We start from the raw sequence: 17,356 nt of genomic DNA, 5'->3' as shown, positions 1-17,356 counted from the left end.
TTTGTAGCTAATATGAATATATTTATTAAAGGATAATACACACTGGTATTATGTGTCTTTAGAAGTAATACAGTAAGAGCAGGCCTACATACTGTACAGGAAGAAAGGAGGCTCAAAGCATCATTTTTATAATTATTGTCAGATAATTCGTGCTAAATCCTTCTGTTTATTTTGTGTGTCTCTTATAGTCTTTGTATTTACAGCTTGGTTTGGCAACCTCCCTGTCAGTTGAAAACTAAACTGTTCCGATTGATTCATACTGTATGGAAAATCACTGGAGTTTAAAGGGGTGATAGAATGATTATATAGGGTATTTCACACTGTTCCTTATGGTCTCCTAATGGGGTATGTAACATTGGTTGGGCTGAAAATTGCCTGGTTGATATTTTATTGGCCCTTATGCATCCCTGTGTGTTGGCCCTATTTGTAACAAGAGCTTTTCTTCCAAATATGGTATGGTCATGAATATTTAGATGAGCTGCGTGCTGATTGGTTGAGCGAATTGCCATACGCACACATTAGAGATGCGCGGTGATTGGTTGAGCGAATCCCCAATACACACACATTAGAGATGCACGCTGATTGGTTGAGCGAATCCCCAATACACACACATTAGAGAAGCGACAGAATCTCATATTCCAGACACTGCAATGTTTCCTTACCAAATTCACTTCTGTGACTTTTTTTATGTGAGAAATGAACTATTTAAAGCTCAAATATGGGCCGTTTTACGAAAATTGATGGCTAATTGCCAATTTGGTAAGACTGTGTGTCGGAGTTAAGTGGCGGTGCTGCTGCCTCGCCGCCCGGCCTGCCTTCCTTCACAGACCCCGGCCTGGTGTGAGCTCGATTGAGCTCCGTTACGGCTGGCAGCCCTGACAGAGCTCCAGGGCCTGCAACTCCCCTCTTCCTGCTAGCCAAATGGCCCGTTGTGAGAGCGCGGTCAGCAAGCTTGTTACACCAGCAATCTCTTACCACATGTTACACACATGTCACGCCACTTATACAAAAATGTCTTATAAAGCTAACAACGGTGTCCGATTTCAAGTTAATGAATATAACTTAATAATTAAGGAGCTGGTTGAGTCATGAACGTGCATTGTGGAAGTAGCCTACGTGCTAACGCTGCTGCAGTGATGGCTCAACAAGCTCCTTCTTGTCAGTTATTGGCTGGAACACTGTTTGTTATGTTTGGTGGCGCAGGTTGGCGCATTGGGTTTTTGTTGCCATTTGTGGAGCCTGGGCTGTCTGCAGAGACCACGTTTTTTTGCAGTGTGTTCAGGGGACAGGCAGCTAGCAGATAGTGAGGAGATGTTTGCTGTATGTGACGAAAAATGTTGTAGCCTACAAAACGCGTCACATCATTTAGAGCACCTTTAAGAGCACTTATCCATGCAGAGTATTTATTTTAACAGGCTTCTTTGAGACGAGCCAATAGAATTGTTAGTGACATGTCTCATGTTCTGCACACAGAGTAAGAGCTGCCCTCCTGTAGGAGGTTTAGAGTTCCTCGCTGCAGACTTAACCGATTCAAAAACTCATTTATCCCAGTGTCTATTAAACTCCTAAATAGCTGCAGATTAAAGGCAGAACAGGCCTGCGTTGACGATGATTTAGTTATTGTTTTATGATAATGTTTAACTTAATGCACTGCATGAGACCATGTTGTGTTTACACCATTAGGGCCATATTATGGTTTGTTGTATGGTATTGTACAGTATCTGTTTTTTATTCATGCTGTCTGTGTTTGCTTGTTTTTACTATGGCTGCAGCATGGGTTAAGTGCCCAAGACAATAAAGTTAATCTTAATTTTTTATATTTTAATTTCTCTTTAGATGGGTGGAGGTTTCCTTTGAAATGCTATGACTTCTCCTTTCTGTTGTACAGGCTATGTGCTATTACAACTAAAACCTAACATCTGATCTTCAGGACAACAGGGTTACAGCTTCTTTAGTTCATACATCATCACATACAAATCAACAATAATGCAGGCACTGTTAGTGCATGGTACCATATTTAGGAGGCTGAAAAGCATCATCCTCTAACAATGTTCCAAAATGGAAATTTTGACAGACATGGAGGTGTTTTTTTTATTTAGTTTTTAGTCTGCTGCCATTGAATAAGGTAAATCTTTACACAGAAAAATGCGCTTCCTGGTTTAGACCTGCTTTTAAGAGGCGGAGAATTTCTCCCCGCAGAATACTCTTACTAGCAGTCTTTGTAAATACTGCGGAATATATAATTAGGTGCACTTTACACGTATCCTCCCACCTTTTTGGGTGGAACTTCCACTTTCCCCATGACCCTCCCACGAACGCATATTGAAATCACAACTTGTCTCTTCTCGCTCACGTGGCAGGCAATCTGCGATTTTACCCAAGTGCGCGCTTTGATCAGTTTTTAAATAGCCCGCATCGGTTAAGTCAGTCTTTGCGAACAATTATCGCCTGGAAACAGGCGCAAACGGCTTGATAAATCTTGCCCACACTGTTCTACATCTGCCTAGAACTATAAGCCTCTTACTTGGTGTGTTGCAGTCCCTTGGTTTGTCAGAAACAGGTTAATCACTCACTAGTGAGTAACAAACAGTTCCTTCCACGGCAGTGGAGTGGAACAGTTCAGTCATCTTTGAAGAAAAAGCAAAACGTGATGTTCTTCCTTGTCCTTGACAAAAGGGGTTGATTACCCTCTATGCAGATTTGGTGAGATACTGAGTTTCAGTGGCTCGGTAGGATCCCTTGTATCACGAAGGATACACACGCGAGATCCAAGATGGAAATGGAAATGGAAATGTTGGGGCGTGACAAAGGTAGAGACTAGAGCCAAATAAGGAGTTCGTTGAGATTTTCCCGTTTTCAGAGGCAGTTTCAAATTGTGAGATTTGCAGAGGAAAGAGGTGTCAATGGGATTTCGAGGTTCTATCACCCCTTTAAATAATCGCAAAATTGTTTGTCAAAAATGGAACAGACATGGAGGCGTTTTTTTTATTTCGTTTTTAGTCTGCTGCCATTGAATAAGGTACATTTTTACACAGAAAAATGCGCTTCCTGGTTTAGACCTTGTTTTTAAAAGGCGGAGAATTTCCCCCGCAGAATAGAGGCGCGCTCTTACTGGCAGTCTTTGTAAATAGCCGCACTTTATGCGTTCAGGGACCCCGGCCAATAGGGAATCAGGGTTCTTGAAGGTGCGAAACTACGTCTGTAGTTTTTAGACCTCTGGCCATCTTTTCTCATGGAGGTGTGACTTTTAGGCTTTTACAGTTACATGGAGGCCGCATTCTCTTTGTTTAAGAGGGCGCTCAAGCCTGCATGTGGGACATGTGATTTCCTTTGTCTCAGAGGTCACATGCTCTGAGATCGCTGTTTAAAAGATAGTGTTTAAACCCGCTGCTCCGGTCCCAACATTTGCTTGTTGCTTAAATGTCTCCTTTATTCTCTGGAGAGAGTGATCAACCTCTTCTTCCACAATGTCAACAGATGGGAAGAGAAGATGATGAGATGAGAAGATGTAAGAATTTGTACACAGAATAATGGATATATAGGACATTTTTTTAGCTATGTAAGCAGCGCTGTGGTCTGTTAATCCACCACTTTGGCCCAGACTGAAATACACTTAACTTACTTTCATCTCTTCCTGTGTTTCTGCTGCCAGTCCGGAGGAAAGCCAAGGTTAGCTGGGGACTGCCAGCCACCACCACCCACTGTCTTTCTGATGTTAATGAACACACATTTACATAGAGCCTACATTTGTATACTTACACAAATGTTGGCAAAGCACTTGGCCTCACTGTTTTGTGACTAGGCTGCAGCTCCTCACACCCAAACAGAAAATGTGTGCCAGAGAAATAGGGGCTAGTCTTTGCCGTTGTCACCTGCCAGAAATAAAATAATGATTACTGGGCTTGTATAGAAGCAGAACAAAAGTTTTGGCAATGCAGTTTATGTGCTACCTTGGAGTGAGATCTTTGCATGGAAATGTAGCACATCAATGAGCAGAATTTGATATTTTAGACTCCCAAGAATTATACATTACAAGGCATTTAATACAAACAACAAAATGATTTATTAAATTGCATAAATTCCTTTACACTCAAAGCAGCTGCACAGATGCAATGAGCATTTAGATAATTAAGCAGCCTTGTGGACTGCTGTCATTTCAAACTCCAGATATGTCCCATAATGAAGATCTTTCTGTGTTATGAACAGTCAAAATGACTTCCATTGAGATTTTTTTGTGCCTTGGTATGATCATTTAATTGTACAGTGCCTGGGTCAGGTAATGTAAAACAACAGGGAGACTTGTTTCTTGCAGTTTTTTTGAAAATCAGCATCTTTGTAGGACAGATAACTGTTTAGAGCCCATTTATTTAATCTCAAAGGTGTTTTTTTATGCTTAATTGCCCTGATTTCTTCTTATTCTTTAAAAAAAAATGTAGCTTGTCTTTTATTTAAATATTCATGCAAATGCATTTTTTTGTCTTTTTTTTTTTTGTAACTGCGAAGCCCTTTGTAGTGCTACATACATAATAGAACTACTATAGAGACACTGTTCTACACAACCTAGTTGAATTGCAGAAGCAGGATCATCTTGATGAGCGGTCTTATTGGATCACCTGGAGCCGAAGCACAACATCCCTCTTCCTCATCCATCAGTGCCACACCAGCCAATGTAAGCTCTACAGGTTAGTTTCTCTCAATCAATAAACCCTTCTCTGTGTTGGTAAATATAATGAATTATTGGATTCTTCACCTAATAGGATGCCACAGAGCGTGATGTCCTCTCATTATCACCCATATTATGGATTATATATATCCCTTGGTGTGTTTTTTCTGCCTGACCAGAGCATGCCTCCGAACACATCTCGGATATTTCAAAGCCAACTCTGCAGTAACAGGCTAGTGTCAAAACCTTAACACGACCCCTGCCCAGTGGGCATCCCACCAATGCACTGTGGAGGAAGCATCAACTGCACATATCACAATGTTCAAGTTTTGCAGTAGAGATTGATGATTTCATTTTCTAACCTCATGTTTTTTCTGTTCTGTGCCCAGGTGCTTGCAGGTCCTAGTATGACACCAAGCTACACATACTGTATATCAACCACAGTGCATCAAAACCCCACTGCTGTACCCCTTCCTGTTTCAACCCATCTTCACCTCAGTTACAGTAAGTTGCTTCATAGCTTCTGTGTGTGTGTGTGTGTGTGTGTGTGTGTGTGTGTGTGTGTGTGTGTGTGTGTGTGACCTCTGTAAGTGTGCTAATCATTCTTAGTCCTCATATAAATCTGATTGGTATAGACTAAACAAACACATTTCTTCAGTGTTTCATTTCTTATGTAAATTAAAGTTGTGTGTAAGCATTGTGGCATAACTATTAATAGTATTCTTTATATTGGGCATTTTTGTAGAGCATCAAAGTCATTTGAGTTTTAAAATTCTAAACTAGAGTTTCAATCTTTATGCAGATGTTGGGTTTATAAACTTAAATATAACCATAAACATGAATCCAATACATATAAAACCTGCAGATACTGTAAAATGGAAAATTCTTGCCACTTTTTTCCCCCCTCCCTGTGAGAAATGGTCTTATCACGGATCCAACTGTGTCAACTTAGTCGCTCTGCCATTTCAGCTTATGATTTTGTCTAAATGCCAAGCTCCTTTAAATTCTTGGGTGTCTTCCAAAAAATCTTAGCTGGATCATGAAAGTCTGCATTGTTACATAATTTCCCACTGTTTGCAAGATTCACACGAGATAATCTGATGCTGTACAGTACAGTATGAAAGTCTTTTCTCAACTGTGCATTTTAGTTTTTATGTATCGGATGTGATGGACATCTAATTTGGACATCTCCCCTTTTCAAACTCATCCAGATCACCCTTCCTATGCGAGCATGTGAGAATCAGCTGACCTGGAAGGATTTCAGCCTCTGCACAGGGTGTTACAACCCCTACTGAGAGGTGAAAGTAAAGTGCAAGGTGAGCACCTATAATCTGTGTGGAGAATGTGACCCTGCCTTATATCACACAAGAGGGCAACTATAAGGTCAAATTCCCCTCTGAACAAAAGAGCACAGTATAAACTCGCAGAATTTTCTTGCTATGGTTTCTGTGCACGTAATATGGAATGAAACGTTCACAAAAAATCAAATCCGGTTAAGAAGGTTAGGGTTAAGCCTCTGAGTTTTAGATTTTCCATTTTTTTCTTTTTGATTAAATATTTCCAGCTGAGATAACATGGAAATGTGCACCCAAAATGATTTCTAAAAGATGATTTAGAATTTGATCTATCTAGATTGCTAGCGCTCTCTGCTCATTATAATGTCATATTTTATCTGAATATATATCATTTAAGATAACTACAAAGTTTAAAGGGATTGTTTGACATTGTGGGCACTCCACTTTCTTGCAGAGAGTCACATGAAAAGATCGATACCACTCTAATGTCTGTACAGTAAGCAATTTGCGTTTCCTATCATGGTGAAAGCGTGACCCTCCCTACTCTGTCTCTGTGGCTGATGATGATGGCTCGTTGCCTTTGTTGGTTGGATAGGTTAAGGCATGAGGCCTGAGGTTGGCTAAGATTAGGGTAAGAATATCAGGGTAAGCCATTCAGAGGCAGAGTAGGGCGGATCATTCCTTCCCTATCCTAGGAAAAGAATTATCGCGTACAGTAAATTCATATATAGCTACTGCTAGCGACTGTTAGCTTAGCACAAAGACAAAATGGGAGGGAGCGAAAACGGGTGAAAACAGCCAGCCTGGCTCTGTCCAAAAGTAACAGCATTTACTGACCGACACTCATTAACACGTCAGATATAGTTTTAATTTGTGCAAAAGCTAAAGTGTAAAGGACAACATGTCTTGTTTTTAAGGTTAGTGTATCTATGTCCCCATAGCTCAATATCATACTATAGAGGCAGGAATCTCTGTCTGTGTGTATTTCCTATCTGTCATTTAGATATCTCGAGAATCGTTCGTCCGATGCGGGCTACTTCACACTTGGCAGGTGTATTGCTGGGTACCAAGTGCTGTGAATTTGGTGCAATTTGTAATTGTTACACGTTCAATATCAATAAACTGAAAATGAAAAATGAAATTCAAATGACCCGCATGGGCTAAAGACTTCACACACAGCACGCTGTCGTACGAAAGTAAACCTGGACAAACAAGCACACCTAATCATTCAACCAGAGGTTAAAGTGGGCTTTAACGATCCAGGACTGCTCCGGCACCTTCTATCCAAAAAGGAGGCAATTTCCTGTGGTTAGTTCAATTACAGTAGGAGAGTTGAGTGTCTGTTATCTAAACAGCTAAAGTCAGTTATTAAACAGCTAAAGTGTCGGTAGGCACTGGTGTTATTCATCAGATAATGATGAGATATATCAGATAAAACCGTATGTGATATCAGGTTGACTAAAAAGGCAAGGCAAGGCAAGGCAGCTTTATTTGTATAGCACATTTCAGCAACAGGGCAATTCAAAGTGCTTTACATAAAACATTAAAGAGCAGTTAGAAGACAATTAAAAACAATTTAAAAACATTAATAAACAAATTAAAAACATTAAAAGACAAGAATAAAATTGATAGTGCAGTATAAGAATAAAAGTTACAGTGCAGTATAAGAAATTAAAGTTAATAAAATCGATTATTTAAAGAAAAGCAACATCCAAAAGATAGGTCTTTAGCTTAGATTTAAAAGAACTGAGAGTTGCAGCCTGCGGACCTACAGGTTTCTGGGAGTTTGTTCCAAAGATGTGGAGCATAAAAACTGAACGCTGCTTCCCCCTGTTTAGTTCTGACTCTGGGGACAACAAGTAGACCTGTCCCAGACGACCTGAGAGGTCTGGGTGGGTCATAATGTAGTAGCAGATCAGAAATGTATTTTGGCCCTAAACCGTTTAGTGATTTATAAACCAGTAAAAGTATTTTGAAATCAATTCTTCGAGGCACTGGAAGCCAGTGTAGAGACTTCAGAACTGGAGTGATGTGATCCACTTTCTTGGTTTTAGTGAGGACTCGAGCAGCAGCGTTCTGAATCAGCTGCAGCTGTCTGATTGATTTTTTAGGGAGACCTGTAAAGACACCGTTACAGTAGTCAAGTCTACTGAAGATAAAAGCATGGACAAGTTTTTCCAGATCCTGCTGAGATAAGTCCTTTAACCCTTGATATATTTTTAAGGTGATAATATGCTGATTTTTTAATTATGTTAATGTGGCTTTTAAAATTCAGGTCTGAGTCCATGACTACACCAAGATTTCTGGCTTTGTCTGTTGTTTTTAACATTGTCGTTTGAAGCTGAGCGCTGACTTTCAATCGTTCCTTTTTTGCTCCAAAAACAACCACCTCCGTTTTTTCTTCATTTAATTTAAGAAAGTTCTGGCACATCCAATCATTGATCTGTTGAATGCACATATTTAATTGTTGTATTGGGCTATAGTCCCCTGGCGATAAGGTTATGTAAATTTGTGTGTCATCCGCATAACTATGGTAACTTATTTTGTTGTTTTCCATAATCTGAGCCAGTGGAAGCATGTAGATGTTGAACAGAAGAGGCCCCAGAACTGAGCCTTGGGGAACTCCGCACGCCATATTTGTATGCTCAGATGTATAATTACCTATAGACACAAAGTAGTCCCTATTCTTTAAATAGGATTCAAACCACTTTAGTACTGAGCCAGAAAGACCAACCCAGTTTTCCAATCGGTCAAGCAATATGTCATGGTCTATCGTATCAAATGCAGCACTGAGATCAAGTAATACTAAGACTGAAATTTTGCCACTATCTGTGTTTGAGTGGATGTCATTAAAGACTTTAACAAGAGCCGTCTCGGTGCTGTGGTGTGGTCGAAAACCTGACTGGAAGGCATCAAAACTGTTGTTTAGCGATAAGAAAAGGTTGAGTTGTTGAAAAAACACTTTTTCTATGATTTTACTTAAAAATGGAAGGTTTGATATTGGCCTAAGTCTCGTTACTGTCGTGGTCTAGATTGTTCTTTTTAGGAGTGGCTTGATGACTGCAGTTTTCAGGGCCTGTGGGAAGATACCTGAGAGCAGAGACTTGTTTACAATCTGTAGAAGATCAGAAGCCAAACAATTCGAAACATTTTTGAAAACACCCGTTGGTAGAATATCAAGGCAACAGGAGGAGGTTTTCAGATGTTGTATAATGTCCTCCAGGTTTTTAAGGTTGATCGTATGAAATTGTGTCATGTTGGAATTTGTTTTGCGTGCACACTGTGACATCACATATCCTGTACTTGATATGGAAGCACTGACTGTTTGTCTAATTTTCTGAATTTTGTCTGTGAAGAAGGAGGCAAAGTCATTGCAAGCCTTGGTAGACAACAGTTCAGATGCTACTGGTACTGGAGGGTTTGTTAATCTATCAACAGTAGCAAACAAAGCACGTGAATTATTATTGTTTCTGGCGATAATGTCAGAGAAAAAGGACCGCCTTGCATTTCTTATTTCCAAATTATAAATGCAAAGTCTCTCTTTATAAGTGTTATAATGGATCTGGAGATTCGATTTTCGCCAAATGCGTTCAGCTTTTCGACACTCTCTTTTTTCTGTTCTCACCACTATAAAATTTCTCCATGGAGATCTTTTCTTACCAGAGACAGCTTTGACCTTAGTGGGAGCAATAGCATCAATAACATTTGTAATTTTACAGTTGAAATTATCTACTAGCTCAGTGACTGAGGCCCCTGAGAGGGTGGGTGTAGAGGAGAAAAGCTGAATGAATGATTCACTGGTGTTTTCAGTGATATACCGTTTTCTGATTAACTTTGTTTGAACACTTTTGGGCACCGAGATAGTGCCGTTAAAGAAAACACAGGAATGATCAGAGAGAGCAACATCAGTCACCACAACCTTGGAAATGTTTAGACCCTTTGAGATAATAAAAAGACCCTTTGAGATAATAAAAAGACAAAGTTATAGTTTTTTGCAAGAAAGTAATGACTAAAGGTTTCCTAAAATCAAATTACTTTTCATCGAATCAAACGGTTTGAGTTGTCAGTGTTATTTAGCGTATCACAAAGGTTGTATCAATCTTCTCATCAAACTCTCAGCTGGAAAACAATTAGCATATTTACCAAAATGACAAACATGTTACTTTTGTTCATTTTATCACGAGATATGAACAGAGGCATCGTCAGATACATTCATATAATCATTCAGAAATTTTATTATGGGCATGCAGAAAACCGTATTACAAAAACATGATTTTCTCATTTACAATCAAACATGATTTCTGTCCATTTCTGTGATTTAAATGCTGAACCAGAAAAGATTATACTGTGAAACTTGTTTTGGTATAGAAGTTTATCTGATCGAAAGGGGCTAGCCTAGCCAGCTAAGTTTTGATCAGCCTATCATGTTGCACTACATGGCTCATTGTTGTCTAACAGACAATGCTGCTTTCCTCCTCTTCTTCTTCCTGCTGAATTGTGCTTTTGCTCTCTCAATAGATAACTGAATTGGACTCATGACCGGAATTGCTGAGGTGGACACGCAGGGCTTTTCAGATCTCTGTAGATTGATTTTTTCAGAGGTGGCGACTTTGGATGGCGTGGTTGTAAAAATCATTGGTGTTTGTTCAGGGATAGAAACTCCTTCTCTGAGAGCAGCGGGCATTGCTTTCTTTCTTGGTTTTCTCTGCTGCCTGTGTCGTTTTGTAATGACAGGAGGGGCTGCTGTGATAGTAGTAAAAAGCCTCCACTCACTGTGAGTTTCCCTTTCTTCTGCAGAAGTGGTTGGGGGGCTTTTCAATGCATAAGTCGTGTCTGGAGTTGGAAGTATAGGAAGCACATTTACAGAGCTGTTATGAAAAAGGGGATTTTCGCTCGAAAGAGGCAAAACAGTTTTTCTCATTCTGCTCCTTAGTCCTTTTGAGTCTTGCCTTTTCAAAACACTAAAGGAGGAGTTCAGAGCTGTAACATGGACGGCCATCTTCTTCTCATAAACGTCCATCCTGTGGGAAACCTGCCGCTCTGTGGCAGGCGCCAACGGTATGGTGGGAGCCCCGGTGAGAGGGATCACTCTAAGATTGTCCGCGGAGGAATTTTCATGGGCAGCAGCCACAATGGAAGAAGCCAAGCTGACTTTCCTCCTATTTTTCCTCCCCTCTCTGTCCCCTCTCTCCTTTGACCTGTTCTTTTTGACTTTGGGGATTACAATGGGGGTACTGGCAGTGGTGACAGCAAAGCTTTGTTGTTCGGGCTGTGCTGTTGGGCTAATGGTAATGATAGTGGTGACAAAAAGGGCCTTTAAATTGTCTGCTGTGTTCGTTACAAGCTCTTCAGAGGAAGTAAGAAGGATTTTCTTGCTCTTCTTCCTCCTCCACTTTCTTAGCCTTCTGGTTTTTGCTTCATGTGGAATAACCGTTGTTGTCGTCGTTGGCGTAGAAACAACGATTTCTTCCGTGGACTCTGCCGGTTTCTTTTGGACAGTCGTAGGTGACGTAATGGAAACGGTCTCCTTTTCCATCGCTGGTTCATCTTTCATGACCTCATTAAAGGGCTCTTCTTTTGCTCCGAGCGTATATTCACTGTCATCGACACTGTTTGTGTTTCTACTCGACTGGTTGTGTTTGTGTGACTCGTTGATAAAGTTGCTGAGAGCAATGACTTCTTCTGCTCTGCTGCCAGAGGGCGACACAGCAGCTCCTTCCTCCGCTTTCTGCTTTCTCTTTCTCCCCTTTCCTTTTCCTTTTTGTTTTTTGCTGGTTTTCTTCTTCTTCCCTTTATTCTTCCTCTTCTTCTTTTCTGAGCTTTGGGTCTCGCCTTTCTCGGAGTCGGTGGTGGAGCTTTGAGAGGTGGAGACGGTAGCGAGGACCTTGATAAAGTCCTCGGCGGCGTTGACAACCTTTCTGAGTGAAGGCTCTTCCGGGCTTGACATTGTAGACTCTGTTGTACTCTCTGGTTTCTCTTCTTCTTTGCTTTTCTTGGAATCTTCCTTCTTGGGAGAACCGACCGGCAGCTTGTCGATGACTTCAATGCCGCCAAAGTCGTATGGGACCGCCTCTTGTAGCACAGCAATGCGAACCTTCTCAAATCGTTTACACCTACGAGGGAGAGATCGAAGGGGAGAATTGTATGGGGTGTTTTCAGAGAGTAATACAGCTCAGCTTTTTGAAAATCTGCTTAGAAGTTTACCAGCAGAGTACACTGATACTTACAGGCCATACCAGTGCCGCTCTGCACACTGTTCTTCATAGGCAAACTCAAAGCAAGGCACACCGATCACGTTGAAGAACGCCTGACCAACTACCCTGGAAGATGTGTCGTTGACTTTCCTTAGGCAACTTTTCAACCTGTAGAGAAAACAAAAATTCTGTCTAATTTTCTAGCTGTCTCTTTCAGGAGATGGCAACACAGTTTGACCTATGAGAGTAGAGTAACTCGGGAAAAGGATGCTGAGTTTGACTTGCTACGATTCCACTCCAGCAGATGTTCCTGGGAGATAATGCATTTGCAAAGGTATCCATCAAGCTGTTCCATAATTTAATTAAAAGTTATCCAGAATTTTGCATCAACCAATACATTAAGGGCCCTATCTTGCACTCAGCGCAATTGCCTTTGTACACCGACGCATGTATCATTCCTATTTTGCACCCGACGCACAGCGGACTTTTCCCTCCACAGACGCACGTCGGTAAATTAGGGAATGTATTTGCGCTCCCGGGGGCGGTTCAGCGAAAAGAGGAGGCGTGTTCAGGCGCAAACGTTACGTAGTCCTATTTTGCAGTTTCAGAAAACAATTCCGCCACTGACCAGGAAAAACCTGGTCTAAAGTCAGTAGCGCGTTATTCAGATGCTATTTTAGGGGCGCATGCTTGGCCATAATGTAGCGTGTGCACAACGCGCATACACTTCTCTCATCTACAGCAGTTCCCATTTTTGAAAACCATACATAATTACAAAGAAAAATATTTCTGAAAATGCGCTTCAGGTGTTTGGATAGGTCAGGAGGCACTTTACAGTACAGTCCTCAAAAAGTCGCAGCATTCTTTGTGGCTTGTTGTGTTTTACACAACATTTCCATGAATCATGGATGTGTTGATGACATAAATGAGGAAATATTAGAGGACTTAAGGAGACGTGATGTTGAACTACGGTGGGATTGGACACTCCGGCGGAATCTGGTGAATCTGGAGTAATGCGCGATGCGCTCCTGATGGAGCGGGTGGACGGAGATGGAGTGGGGGGAGGAGGAAGGGGCACAACAGGTGCAGGTGGTGCGTTTGGAGGCCCATGCTCCATGGCTGCAGCAATCCTCTCCAGACTTGAGGAGATGCGCCCGAGAGGCCGCAGCAACATCGCCACCCGGCCAAGACGGGCATTTGTTACTTTGCCGCATCCCGGACAGCTCCCGCTGGCGTGCGCCAGGCAAATCCGCCCGTCATAATAGCAATCCGCCACGGAACAATACGCCTGCTCTTAAAGGGAATGTGAGATGACGCTCTGATTGGTTATTTTCACGTTACGCCCAAACCACACCTAGCTACTTCAGACCAACCCATTTAAGATTTGCGTCGGGCGCAAGAGTCATTTATCCCGCCGGTATAATAGCAACAGCGCCAGAGATCCGCCCACAAAGCTACTTGCGTTTGGCGTTTCACACTTGCGTTTCAGATCGTTAAAATAGGGCCCGAAATGTTTAGGTGTCAGACATCCTAATCAGATTATCATTATTGCAATATTGTTATGATATTATTGTCATTTGGTCTAACCAATGGCAACACATTTATCACTTGGCCCTTCTGATACACACTGGCCTTTATGTTTGTCAAAAGCTGAAGATACCTGCCGTTAAAACAATATCCATTAACTTTTACAGTAAGATCTTGAAAACTCATGGCTGCATCATTATTGACATAAATTGTGAACTTTTAAGAAAATTTGACCACTAACATTTGTCAAAATGACTTAAAACCTACAACTTGAGCTGTAACAGCTTAAAGGTCCAATATGTAATATATTTTCTGTAATAAATCCCAAAATGACCCCACTGCATCATCAGATATTAAGGAAACATGCTATGTTGAAATACTATCTTTTCTGACAACAATGCTAATGCTACTATTTTCTCCTTTAGAAATTTCCGTTCTGTGACGGAATGTCTATTTGTGTTTTGGCCTGTGTGTTATCATCTGCCCAGTTTGACAGCCAGGCCGGATTGCCAGATATACCTGTAAAAACATAAACCCAGCGCGCTACAGCTGTAAGGTTAGTACAGCCATGAAAGCAGCAAACAAACGAACGGTATAAACGGAGATAAATTGTACGTGACAAAAAACCCGCATGTTTCTAACAGTTGCGTGACCAGAGACGTAACAAACCCGTAAATATTGGAGATGTATTTGAAAGATGGAGACAGCTTAGAGCCCAAAAGGACACAGAGTTGGCTAATTTCCTCCCGAACAGGTAATCATTAGCTTCAGGCTAATTTATCACAGCTACTATGGACGGGCACTATGAATTTCAACATTTGTGTAGCTACTAACATTGAATTACAGTATCTCACAAAAGTGAGTACACCCCTCACATTTTAGTAAATATTATATTATAATTATCATGTAAAGTATTAAGTGTACAGTTTGTATAACAGTGTAGGGAAGGGAACTTTATCAGGATGCATAGTATCCTGGATCCATGAAATAACTGGCCTTTAAAAATAAAAAACTGCCTGCCTCTATGGGAATTTAACATAGGGGTGTACTGACTTTAGTTGCCAGCGGTTTAGACATTAATGCCTGTGTGTTGAGTTATTTTTAGGGGACTGCACATGTACACTGTTATACAAGATGTACACTTAATACTTTACATTGTAGCAAAGTGTAATTTCTTCAGTGTTGTCCCATTAAAAGATAGAATGAAATATTTACTAACATGTGAGGGGTGTACTCACTTTTGTGAGATATAACTAGAATACCAGAGTTGGTTACTCGCAAAAACAATTGAGACACAGCCAGTAAAGTGATCCCTGGTCCTGGCTAACACCGCCATGCTAACCCTGCTAACTGCTAACGTTACCAGAGGACCAGGCAAGCGGGCCACGGCCGTTTACAACGTGTAGCCCGTTCAGCGGCCGTATCCAACAACAGTGAGTTATTTGAAGCCATGAGAGGGGGGCTGTATATCGGGAAGAGAGGACTGTGAATTTACAGTGTGTTTAGCAATTGTTGCCGTAATTCTAAGCCAATAAAGTGTGTTCAGTCGGGTGGAAAAGAACGGCAAGGTAGTGGTATTTTTAGCGGTTCTTATTGTAATTCTAAGCCAAGGAAGTGTGTCTGTCTTGCGTGTGGATAGGACGGCCAGGTTGTGGGATTTTTTAGCAGTTTCTACGGTAATTCTAAGCCGAAAAAGTGTGTCTGTCAGTGTGGTACAGAGCTCCACGTGAGCATGGGCTTTTATGACTGTCAATATAGCCAGCATCTACCGTTAGCTACTCAGCTGAGCTGTGGAGTAATATCTGGCTATGTGAGACAAGCGTCTAGCAACATTGTTGTGGATGCTGCGGTCTCAGCCTGGCAACCCCCGTGAACTTTGAGTCTGGGGAGGAGGGGGCGGGGGAGACCACTCTCTCCAGTATTTTGAATTTATACTGCAGTAACTATTTTAAACACTAGCTGTCAGTATTACATATTGCACCTTTAAAGTATTTAATGATCAATCAATGCAGAATGTTATCTAATTTTTTTTAGAGAGAGTTCCAGAAAGCAACATTTAGCTGTTTATTATATGTAATGTATGAAGTTCACTCTGGTACCATTTTTAATGTTGACTGTGCTTTTAAAACTCCTGAGACTGATTCTTTTAAACGCCGCTGCATCAATTTTATATTTTGTTAATAAAAAACACTGTTTTCACTGTCCCACATGATGTCACACTCTTCATTTTCATATATTTGTATTGCTGTGGTTGGACATGCGTTTACAAACTTAACAATAGTCCAATTAACAGTGAATTGAGCTAAATGCAAGCAGAAATCATTTTTAAAATCGCACACAAGGTGAGACCTTTGTTTTACTTACGCATTATCACAGTCACAATGACAGATGGAGTGCCACTTGAAATTAGTGTGTCCGTAATTGGAGGAGAAGGCGTGGATGACGTGAGGGCAGTGGTCATGGATACGGCAGCAGCTATCAGTCTCTGCAAATTCTCCTGCAACAAACAGGTCAGTCTTATTAGAACACACTGACAATAAATTAATTTCCTCAAATATATTGAAGTAATATAACTCACCCAGCTGGTCATAGTGATCAGCCATGTTTCCAGCTCCACACCATAGGGTCCCAGGATAAGTGAAGCCTCTCTTGGATCTTTTTAAAACCTTGTCCTGCAGCGCCGAGTCATCACTGGCATCCCCTTCCATCCTGCCACTGCGCTCCGAGCTCTCTTTAAACTCCCGGCACATCCGTTTGGCTTCATCCTTGCGCGCAAAACGCGTCTCCAGCTGCCGCCCTCTCTGTTCTTTTTGCTCCAACTTGCACTCATGCATGAACGACTTCACCTGCTTCTGGTTCGCTATGACAGAGCAGTTCACGAGCTTCCCGGCGGGGCTGACGACGGAGCGCACCACCTCGGCTCCGTCGGACACCTGGTAGAGGAAGCTTTCCCTCACTGTTGACATTTTTGCGCAAAAGGTGCCGTTGAGCATTGATAACATTTCTTTGCTCTCCTTCTCCGCGTCCAAAGCGCGGCTCAGCAAGTCGCCCTTGACGACGTTTTTGTCCAGATAAGACAGAAAGACGAAGAAGACCGACCACATGATGCTGCAGGCACTTTCAGCACCACGCGTAACGGAGACAGCTCCTCGCGGTTTTCCGGCGCTCTCGAGCAGCCCTCCCACTTTTAAGGCGAAGCTCAGTGGTGTGATTATTAATACGATAAATGACGCTGGGAGGAGTCAGCCGAATTAACCTCTTAGATTTCCAGCCTTGGTAGAGCATTTTGTGTCTATTACACAGCCGCAGAGCGCTGATACACTCTGAGACTGTTAGCCACCATTGTTACCTCACTGAATAAGAACGTGCATACAGTAAAGACAGGAGAGGGTTAATTTGTGTGTGAGTGTGTGTGTCTGTGTGTGTGTAGAGCATGAACCTCCAGAACCTTTCACTGCCCAGAGAGATGACCGCTAGTTACCTTCCACCCCCCCCTCAGCTCAACCCCCCAGAAAGTGGAGATTTACTTTGGGAACACGCATGGAGGAGGTTCTTGCCCCCGCTTTCCATGGTAACAGGCATGGGGTGATTGTGCCAACCCAGGAGATTGGACATCTTTCAAATGCCACAAAACAGCCACTGAATTGGTGATGACCTAAATCACAATGTCGGGACAA

At 41.8% G+C, this 17,356-nt stretch overlaps 1 protein-coding gene across 1 annotated transcript; it reads right to left on the bottom strand.

The window, feature by feature from the left end:
- Window positions 1-10,165: 10,165 nt before the first annotated feature.
- proca1 (protein interacting with cyclin A1) lies at window positions 10,166-16,872 on the bottom strand. Its single transcript, XM_039818488.1, has 4 exons — window positions 16,258-16,872; window positions 16,044-16,176; window positions 12,186-12,320; window positions 10,166-12,071 (listed from the first exon to the last, which is right to left on the bottom strand). The coding sequence occupies exons 1-4, from the start codon at window positions 16,781-16,783 to the stop codon at window positions 10,400-10,402; spliced, it is 2,466 nt and encodes an 821-aa protein (XP_039674422.1). The 5' UTR covers window positions 16,784-16,872; the 3' UTR covers window positions 10,166-10,399.
- Window positions 16,873-17,356: the final 484 nt, after the last annotated feature.

The sequence above is a fragment of the Perca fluviatilis genome, chromosome 2 (assembly GCF_010015445.1).
Source record: "Perca fluviatilis chromosome 2, GENO_Pfluv_1.0, whole genome shotgun sequence".
In the NCBI taxonomy this organism is placed as follows: domain Eukaryota; kingdom Metazoa; phylum Chordata; class Actinopteri; order Perciformes; family Percidae; genus Perca; species Perca fluviatilis.
The sequence above is the reverse complement of the archived record's forward strand: the minus strand, read 5'-3'. Positions and strand labels throughout refer to the sequence as shown.

Bases quoted from the DNA above. Each gene is read 5' to 3' on its own strand.
- proca1 (XM_039818488.1), bottom strand. From the start codon at position 16,783: ATGTGGTCGGTCTTCTTCGTCTTTCTGTCTTATCTGGACAAAAACGTC. The intron at 16,177-16,257 runs GTGAGTTATATT...TGTTTGTTGCAG, and splicing joins TGATCACTATGACCAGCTGG to GAGAATTTGCAGAGACTGAT. The intron at 12,072-12,185 runs GTAAGTATCAGT...TCTCCCTCGTAG, and splicing joins GAGCGGCACTGGTATGGCCT to GTGTAAACGATTTGAGAAGG.